The sequence below is a fragment of the Alosa sapidissima genome, chromosome 16 (assembly GCF_018492685.1).
Source record: "Alosa sapidissima isolate fAloSap1 chromosome 16, fAloSap1.pri, whole genome shotgun sequence".
Classification (NCBI taxonomy): Eukaryota; Metazoa; Chordata; class Actinopteri; order Clupeiformes; family Clupeidae; genus Alosa; species Alosa sapidissima.
The window spans coordinates 8,454,283-8,464,282 of record NC_055972.1 but is presented as its reverse complement, the minus strand read 5'-3'; the positions used below and the strand labels follow the sequence as shown (position 1 = coordinate 8,464,282).

Sequence of the window (10,000 nt, the reverse complement as noted above, 5' to 3'; positions counted from 1 at the left end):
CCCATCAGGTAGGCATCAACTGCCAGGCTGCAGTGTTTTTGCCTGCGGTAGTCTTGTGCCAGTGCCACTTGAACGTACACAGAGGATAATTGTGGTGATTACATCACCTTTAATCCTCTTACGGTCAACGCAAGGATCTTGCTGAACAGGCTGATGAGGTGCATGCTGTAATCTGCTCCTTGCCTTTTTGCTCTGTGGTTGTAGTGTAGAGTGTGTTTTCGTTTCTCTCCACCTGTGGAGCACGTCATGTGGCGGCTTGCGTTTGCTGTGGATGTTTGGAGTCGGTTTATCGCTGAACTCTGGAATCTTAAAGCGCTTCGATGATGGAAGCAGTGTCACTCGACTGCGCAAAGGACGCAGATCGCTTCCACGGTCCACGGAATATCTTGCGTTTGTGATCTGCCATCTGCCGTCCCTTGTGATCTGTAATCTGCCATCCCTTGGAATATTTTACAGGAAGGAAGTTCTTGTCTGGTGGACTCGGTGCTGGAAGTAGGAGGGAGGGTGTCGCAGGAGGCTAGTGCAGGGAACGTACCTGCCTGTGTGTGAAAGTGACTGACATTTAGCAGTTTTACTTTTGCTTTTATCCAAAACGACGCAGACTTGAATCTGACCGAGCGATTGTCTGGTGGCAACACTGCCACTGCTCCACCTCCACCCACCTGCGTGTGTGTGTGTGCATCTGTGTATGTGTGTTTGTGTGTGTGTGTGTACGTGTACGTGTGTGTGTCTGTAGGTGAACAGGGCTAGCCCTGAGTCTATCTGAGTGTCCACCTTAAGCCATGCCGTCCCTCCCGGGACTCAACAGCCTGGGCAAACTGTGCGGCTCTAACCGGAGCCAGGAGGTGGAGCACAGCCATGTGAGGCGCCGCAGCTCGGTCAAGCGCATGTCCATCATCGAGGACGGACATGTGGCTGAGGTGCTCTACCTCATTCCCAAGCAGTCCATGATGCAGCAGCTGCCCTTCCTCAACCCTGACGAGTACTACCTGAGCGAGAGACTCACCGATGTCGTGCCAGGTACGGTAAGAGGGTGTGGCGCTTTACCTGGGGAGGTGAGGGGGGGTGGCTTCTTGTCTCAGGTGCAGGTTCTAAGCTTCTGTCATGGTTATTCTCTCTCTGGTATGCCAGGAGGGTATGGTGCTTAGAGTGGGGTTGTGCTGTAGGGTCCTTGTCATATGAAGTGCAGGTTTTACACCTCCTGTGCTGGTTATTCCCTCGCTGGAATGATAAGAGGCTGTGGAGCTTTGAGGGCAGTGTGTGTGTGCCTTTGAGGGCAGTGTGTGTGTGTGTGAGCTTTATTTGTATAGCACCTTTCATACACAGAATGCAGCTCAAAGTGCTTTACAGTTGGATCATGTAACACAACAATAGACAAGAGTCAGTCATTATCAGTCATTGCAGATTATATACCTTTATTGCAGATTATATACCTTGATACCTACTGAATGACCTGTCTTCAGCTCTTGTGTCTGTGTGTGACAGGATCTCAGCATGTCTCTGAGGTGTCGGTGGTCATTTTAAACAGTGCTTGACCATTCCCTCTGGAGTGGACTACAGTATGCACTTTTGCTGTTTTTGCATTCTGATGTTGTGGCGCTGTCACTGTGTCTGTCAGTGTGGGCTGTCAGAAAGCTGTCAGACCAGAGCTGTTTGAATACGGGATGGACTTGATGGGGCTTAGATGCTTTGAATGGCATTACTGTCAATGAAAGAAATCAAATGTTTAATTGTGATGGGCAACCATTAGCCGGCTCCTCCTCTGTTATCATCTAATGTGTAATTGTGACTTAGTATAGGATACAATAAAGTTCCTAAATGGTTTTAACATTCTCACAACTGTAAACTGAAAATGATTACACACTAATACAGTTTTCATGAATATTTATGAAATTTAAGCATGGCATTAAACTACAGTGAACTAATGCAGCATTAATTACAGCCATACATTGTAGTGGGGGAACCTCACACAAGGTTTTGCTGTAGTATGCTTTGATATTGTATGGAAAACAGGTTAAAACAAATTGATATTGTGTAAATAACAATCTTCACAGTAGGGACAGATGTATTGTTACTGCCACAGTTGGCTTGATGCAGAAAGCTGATGTGCAGGTGGATGTAGAGATGATGTCTTGTTGATTGGATGAAACAGATTCATTTTATTTCACTTGAGAGGTAATTACAGGCAATACATGCTGCAATATACTGTGTGTGTGTGTCTGTGTGTCTGTGTGTGTCTGTGTGTTTGTCCTTAATGGACCTTAAAGGAATTATCCGGAGTAAAATGCACTTTAGATCGATTTACGGATGATTGGGAGTACATACGTTGAGTTGACATCCAAATCATGTCATTCGGATGTGTTTTGAGAAAGTTCGATGTTACCGTTTTTAGTCAAAGCTCGTTAGCGTGGAAGTGAGAAGGGCATATTATTTCGCCGCTACAAAGCGCTATTTTTATACCTCTTCTACAGTTCCAAACAACATTGCACTTACGTGGTAGTGAGTAGAGGGTCCCTAAAGCCAAACCGAAGTATCCCGAGGTCTTTATGTGGTCGGATAGAGAGTCCAGAATGAATTTCATCAAGCCAGTACCTTTCCGGAAATGTTGCCATCTTTAGGGAAAAGTCCGTAGGAGTCGATTGCCAAGTGTGCTCTGGAAATTCACAATTTCGTCGCCGTTTAAAAAAAAAAAAAAACATAGTCCAGTCCATACAACTTCATTTCAATTTCAAAAGAAATACTGGACTATGTTTTTTTTTTTTTTTAAACGGCGGCAGCAAAGATGGCAACATTTCCGGAAAGGTACTGGCTTGATGAAATTCATTCTGGACTCTCTATCCGACCACATAAAGACCTCGGGATACTTCGGTTTGGCTTTAGGGACCCTCTACTCACTACCACGTAAGTGCAATGTTGTTTGGAACTGTAGAAGAGGTATAAAAATAGCGTTTTGTAGCATCGAAATAATATGCCCTTCTCACTTCCACGCTAACGAGCTTTGACTAAAAACGGTAACATCGAACTTTCTCAAAACACATCCGAATGACATGATTTGGATGTCAACTCAACGTATGTACTCCCAATCATCCGTAAATCGATCTAAAGTGCATTTTACTCCGGATAATTCCTTTAAGTAAACAAATTACCCCAAAAGAGACTGAATACTTCCACAGAGACGTGCTCATTTAAAATCTTATATAATTGAAAACTTGTGATGGGATTTGGTTTAACTCTAAGCCAGGGGAAACAAGCAAAAGCTCCCTGTACATGAGGATTACTGCCCAGTGCCGACCAGCACACATCTGACATGTACACATGTGCACACACACAATTCTAGCCACGGCAGGGGGAATGATGGGAGATAAACGGATGTCTGCACGCAGCAGCATGTCCAGTCACTGGCCAGGGGGATGACTGGCATCCATGTTTGAGCTGTAACATTTTTGCTCAAGCTCAAGGAATCTTTTTTTTCCTTTTAGCACAGTTCTGGTTCGCATACAAGAGCAACAATCATATGCATTACAGGATGTCATTCAGTATAAAATAGTTTAGGTAATCAACATCGTAATTCATAACATTCAGTTGGTGTTTCAGATAGTGAGTCACTACAGTCACTTGCAGACAGTGTGTCATCTATCTGTCTATGAAGCTTGGGCAGCCGTGGCCTACTGGTTAGCGCTTCGGACTTGGAACCGGAGGGTTGCCGGTTCGAACCCTGACCAGTAGGCGCGGCTGAAGTGCCCTTGAGCAAGGCACCTAACCCCTCACTGCTCCCCGAGCGCCGCTGTTGTTGCAGGCAGCTCACTGCGCCGGGATTAGTGTGTGCTTCACCTCACTGTGTGCTAAGTGTGTTTCACTAATTCACGGATTGGGTTAAATGCAGAGACCAAATTTCCCTCACAGGATCAAAAGATAATATATACTTGAAGCGTAAGATATATTTTAGCTTTTTGTGACTCTCGCCCTCTGCCTTATGAATGAGTGTTTCAGTATAAGTACGTATACTATATATACTCTTTTGATCCCCTGAGGGAAATTTGGTCTCTGCATTTATCCCAATCTGTGAATTAGTGAAACACACACAGTGAAGTGAAGCACACACTAACTTAGAGCAGTGAGCTGCCTGCTACAGCGGTGCTCGGGAAGCAGTGAGGGGTTAGGTGCCTTGCTCAAGGGCACTTCAGCCGTGGATGTGGGCATGGGAGATTAGTGCTCAACCACTTCCCTGGCCCACAGTTTTCCTACTGGTAGGGGATCGAACCGGCAACCCTTTGGTTACAAGCCCGAAGCCCTAACCAGTAGGCCACGGCTGTGCCCCAGAACCAGAACCATAGCGAAACATAGGAACCATTCCATGCATATGAAATATGCCCTCTCACATCACTTTAACAGAAATCGCATTATTGACCAGACGTCCGTCACTGAGTCTCATCACAGCACGGTTGCCATGTGTAAATCTGTTAGATAGACAATGCTTCATTAGCTGGGCCTTCATGAACACAATTGACAGATGGAACACACTACCAGTTCCTACCAGAGCCAGGGCGTTCTTCTCTACTTTCAAAAAACTCCTTTAGACCCAGTTCTTCAAAGAGTATCTTTGCACTTACTGTACCACCTGACTAGAACTGACACTTGACTGTATGGAAGTAGCATTCACTGCTGCACTAACTTGTCCATATCGCACTCTACCATGATTGTTTCCCTTGTTGGGAGTTGCTTTGCGTTAAAAAGTGTCAGTTGTACTATTGATTGTTACCTAAGGCCTCCTCTGCATTGTAGCTTGACTGTTATTCCTCATTTCTGTAAGTTGCTTGGGATAGAAGCGTCTGCTAAATGAATGGACTCTGATTAAGATTGCTATGGTTCTAGATTGTTTGTAAAGGGAAGTATTTATTTTTGCACCTTATGTCAGCTGGTTGGCAAAACTCTAGCTGTTGATACCCATGTCTTGTTCAGTTCTCGGACAGCACTTGTTTGATGCTTGATCTTTCTCACTTGCTTCTTGTTGTCAACAAGTAGTGTACAGTAGACTTTTGTGCATATTTCATTTTTTTGAAGTGAAAGCCTTAACTTGGCAAAAATTCATTACAGTGCATTTACAGTACATACAGTACAACTTACATAAGTTAAGATGAAGTTGCCCTGGCAGGAATGTATGTATGTTTAGTTACTGTATACACAGGACTAAATGTTACACTTATTTCCTTCTTAATATCACAAGTCAACCTGGACTATTTATTATAACATCTCAGGGTGCATTCGAGTCACCAATTCATACTTAATACCTCATCCAACAGTAATTGGACACCTTTGTGAGAACTAATAAGCAGGCTTTTACTTAGGATCCCAGTAGTTATGCAAAGGTCCTCGGATCCCTGGGAGGGTCTTTGGTCTGACAGAGAAACACACAGTGAAGGAGGCGTGTGTATATTACAAGGAAGTTTATACAAGGATACAAGGAAGTTTATTGTCACATGCATATAGTTACTGGAAGTAAGAAATGCAGTGAAATTATGTCTGGTGTCAGCCTATTTGTGCATTAATGGGGGGGGTAAAAAGTGCAGTAGAAGAGGGGTTTAGTAGATTAAGTGGCAAGGGCTGCATAAAAAAGGTGGGGGAGGATTGGGATTGGGTGGGGGGCACCAACAAGGAGCACCCAAGAGCAACAGGGGCAAGGAAAAACTCCCTTACCAAGGAAGAAACCTTGGGCAGATCCATGTATTAGGTGCCAGTCTTTGGTCAAATCCTTCAATCAGTCTGTTCAAATAGGTCTTGTTGTGTCAGCCAAGTGACCATTGTACCCTGATGCATCTAATTGGATTACAAAGGATTTCTCACAAGGATATATATATATATATGAGGATTAAAAGGTCATTTGAAGCTATGCTCATGGAAAAGTGTTGTGATTGGAATTCCCCTCTGAAACATGCAGGGATGGATTACTGCACGGGCCTACCGGGCCCAGGCCCAGGGGCCCAAGGGGTCAGGGGGCCCTGAAGCCCAAGCCTTTGCATGGAATCATTGCCTCAATATCAACAAATCAGGATGTAGGCTATGAATCTGATTGAATTTAGTATTGGCCATCCCCAAAATGCACCAGAATACAGGAAATCACATCAAACAAATTAAAAATGTTCTGGGGGAGGACCCCCAAACCTCCCCTCCCACATATACGACAATTAATGGGGGGCCCTTAATACATCTGGGCCCAGGGGCCCGAAAGTTCATAATCCGCCCATGGAAACATGGATTAGTGAATGCATGAATGAATGAATGAATGAATGATGTGATTGTGATATTTCTGATGATACTGTTGAATGATATCATGACTTGCTCTTCACCTTTGGATAGATACCGGTAGGCCCATAGCTATTCTCAGTCTGAAAGAAAGGGCACATCTTTGTATTTCTACATTTAGAAGCTCTTGAGTAGCAAGGAGAAATATGCTTAAGTGCTCTTGAGTCTTGCTGCATATGTCTGAATATAGTCTTCCAAACTGGGCCTGACTCCTGAAATAAGTAATTCCTGGCTTAGCTGCAGCTCAAATTTGTTGAAATATATCAGTCATCATCAGTTGAAATCTTCATTGCTTGCCAAATGCTGTTCTTCAGCTTTTTGATTATATAGCTCAACAGCCAATCAGTTTGCACCCCTCCCTTCTGAACTCCTGAAGCAATGTTGTGATTGATTAATTATTTGTATGGTATAGCTCCGAGACACTATTTCATTTCCATTTGCAGAGCCAGGAATGTGTAGATCACTCGAGTTTTGCTTTAAAGATATCCAATGCATTTTTTTATTTTTTTTATTGCTGCACGGCTCCCCCTTCAGTTGCGGAGTATATTTTAGAGCTGGGGGACCGTGAGGAGCAATACACTGTATCTGACATAAAGTGATTTGGTTTACAATCTCAGTGGCACCTCCAAGAACCTACAACTTAAATTATACCTGTTACCCTTCCTTTTGTGGTCCCCTAATTAATAGGTACAAGTGCAGTGCCCGTTCAAAAATGCTATTCCTGTAGTCCAGTTACATGTCTGTAGGTAGGCCTGCTTTAAAAATAGGATGATAGGGAAAAACATAATTCCAGGTAAGCATTCAATAATGAATACAGATAATATAATAATATAATAAAAGAGAGCAGAATTTAAGCATGGCTGCATGTGACATTTTTTACAAATCAAAATGACATAATCCTAACAGCTGTTTTGAGTCAAGGCTATATGCTTAGCCTATTGAATAGCTTGATGATAGAGAAAACAAACCATTTTGTGGAATGATGCATCATCATATGAAATTTGCAACGTGTGACTCAAAAACAGTCTTTGGTGGCCTACAGTATAAGTGACATCACACTCTGTCTGCCACTCGTTGCTTGTCGCTGGTTATGCTTTGCATGTGTGGCATTCTGAGACGTTCTTTAATTCCGGACCATTATCGCTCGTTTCAATTTAGAACCTTGCAGTTGGAATTGTCGTTTGCTTATTCAAAGTCTAAAGAGAGTCCAAAGTAGCCTGGGCTATTTGAAGTGTCCGTTTATTGCACATAATTTTTTACGTCATTTTGAAGAGCCACTGCATTGCCTACCTGTGTGTGTTGGCGTGTTGTTGCAAAATGAGTCATTTTATGCAAGCAAACCGCATACCGAGGGCCTTTATTGTTGAGGTCAGACATACCTTGCACTCGCTTAAGTTTTTACCCGTGTAATCTATACTGATCCAGTTCTGCCAAAGCCCTGCTTCTATCCTCACTGGTAGCTTACAGTACAGTGCTGTGTGGGAGGGGGAGTGGCTATAGCGGCGAAAGCCAATGTGTGGTTCTTTTACCGATATATTTAACGATATCTTTTGCATTTCTTATTCAAACAATGTCAAATTTGGCACTGCACTCTTACTCATGACCATAGCAAGACATATTGAAATCAGTCTGACAAACGAGCAGCGAGATATGCGTGCCACAGACACGCTAGGACACACAGACACACACACAGACACACAGACGCTTCTTGCTTTATAGATATAAGATAGATTTACCCTGTAAATATATAGTAAATTATAGTATATTACAATGATTTTTTACTTTTAACTGAGACATGGTTAGATCAAGCAAACAGTGCTGCTACTCTCATCGAATCAGCTCCCCCAAATTTTAGTTTTTTGAGTGCTACCAGAGCAAATAAAAGAGGTGGGGGGATAGCCACAATTTTCAAGTGCAATCAGTCATCATTCGGTGGCTTTACTTCATTTGAATATCTGTGTGATAATATCTGTTAAGTCTTCTCCTCAGATTTTATTACTGACAATTTACAGGCCTCCAAAACATTCAGCTAAAGTTTTTCTTGAAGAGCTAGGTGAACTGCTATCAGTCATTTGCATAGAGTATGACTGTCAGGGGATCTAAACTTGCATGTGGATAATCCTGAAAACAATTATGCCAAGGAATTCAATGCACTAATCGATACTTTCTCCCTAACACAGCATGTACAGGGGCCAACAAACTCTCTCGGCCATACCCTCGACCTTGTTATCACAAAGGGTCTCGATGTCTCTACAGCTGTTAAAGACCTGGCATTATCTGATCATTTCTGTGTGTTCTTTGATGTGTCTATGTCCCCACACACTCAAAACACAGCTATAATGGTAAAAAGGAGAATCATAAATGATCAGACAAGTGCTCTCTTTGAGCAAGCACTTTCACTAAAATCAAGTCAACTGTCAGACTCTGTAGAAGACTTATTTGATCACTTCAATGCAAAAATGGCAAACATTATGGATGACATTGCTCCATTACAATTTAAGAAAGTTAAGGACAAACAGAAAGCACCATGGAGGCAAAACCCAGCAGTTAAACTTATAAAAAGAAAGTGTAGGAAGACTGAAAGAAAATGGCGTAAATACAAACTTCAGATCCACTATGAAATCCATAAAGAGATGCTCAGCACATATAACTCATAAAATATGCAAAGCAAGACAGTCTTTCTTTTCTAACATTATCAATAGAAGTTCAAATAACACTCGTATTCTATTTTCAACTATTTTCAAATCCCCCCTCACAATTAGCGCCTGCACTTCTCTAATTAACTAATAAATGCAATGAGTTTTCATCTTTTTTTAAAGGTAAAATTGACAAAATCAGACTCAACATATCTGCTCAATTACTAATTCAACAACCTGAACTTCCAGCAACAAACAGAGGGAAACTTAACTTGATGTCAGAGTTCAGCTTGATAGACTACGAAACATTTGAAAAAACGGTACAGAATCTCAGCTCTTTCACATGTGTCTTAGACACTCTGCCTACCAATTTCTTCCAAACTGTTATTCACCTCATAGCGGCGGATGTCCTTCAAATTGTAAATGTATCACTGCTGTCTGGCACTTTTCCTAAGTCACTGAAAACAGCTGTTGTAAAGCCACTTCTCAAGAAGAATAACCTGGATGCCTCCATGCTAAACAATTACAGGCATCCAATTACAAATATCCAATCTACCTTTTATTGGCAAAATTATTGAAAAAGTAGTCTTTAATCAATTAACCACCTTCCTAACATCATATTTTGATTACTTTCAGTCTGGTTTCCGGGCAAATCACAGCACTGAAACAGCTCTCATTAAAGTTTCCAATGACATACGCCTTAACACAGATTCAGGTAAAACATCAGTCCTAGTGCTACTGGACCTTAGTGCAGCATTTGACACTGTTGATCACAATAGTTTACTACACAGACTAGAACACTGGGTTGGATTTACAGGCATAGTTATCAGCTGGCTAAAATCATATCTACAAGAAAGGAGCTTCTTTGTTGCCATCGGAAACTGTACCTCAACACCTACGTCCTTGACCTGTGGTGTTCCCCAGGGGTCGATCTTGGGGCCACTATTATTCAACCTCTATATGCTCCCACTTGGACAAATCATCCAAAATAATTTGATTTCATATCATGGCTATGCAGATGACACACAAATTTACTTAGCTATGTCACCAAACGACTATGGTCC

At 42.3% G+C, this 10,000-nt stretch overlaps 1 protein-coding gene across 6 annotated transcripts in view; it reads left to right on the top strand.

Moving 5' to 3' along the window:
- Positions 1-10,000, top strand: part of ablim1a (actin binding LIM protein 1a) — a 61,822-nt gene that overhangs the window by 7,133 nt on the left and 44,689 nt on the right. For 4 of the 6 annotated variants that reach the window (XM_042064815.1, XM_042064809.1, XM_042064813.1 and 1 more), the window contains exon 1: positions 1-1,020. This exon is cut by the window's left edge. The exons of the other annotated variants lie outside the window; for them this stretch is intronic. In XM_042064815.1, the coding sequence (XP_041920749.1) occupies positions 783-1,020 (238 nt within the window). In that variant the 5' untranslated portion in view covers positions 1-782. The remainder of the gene's footprint in view (positions 1,021-10,000) is intronic. 6 annotated transcript variants of the gene reach the window in all.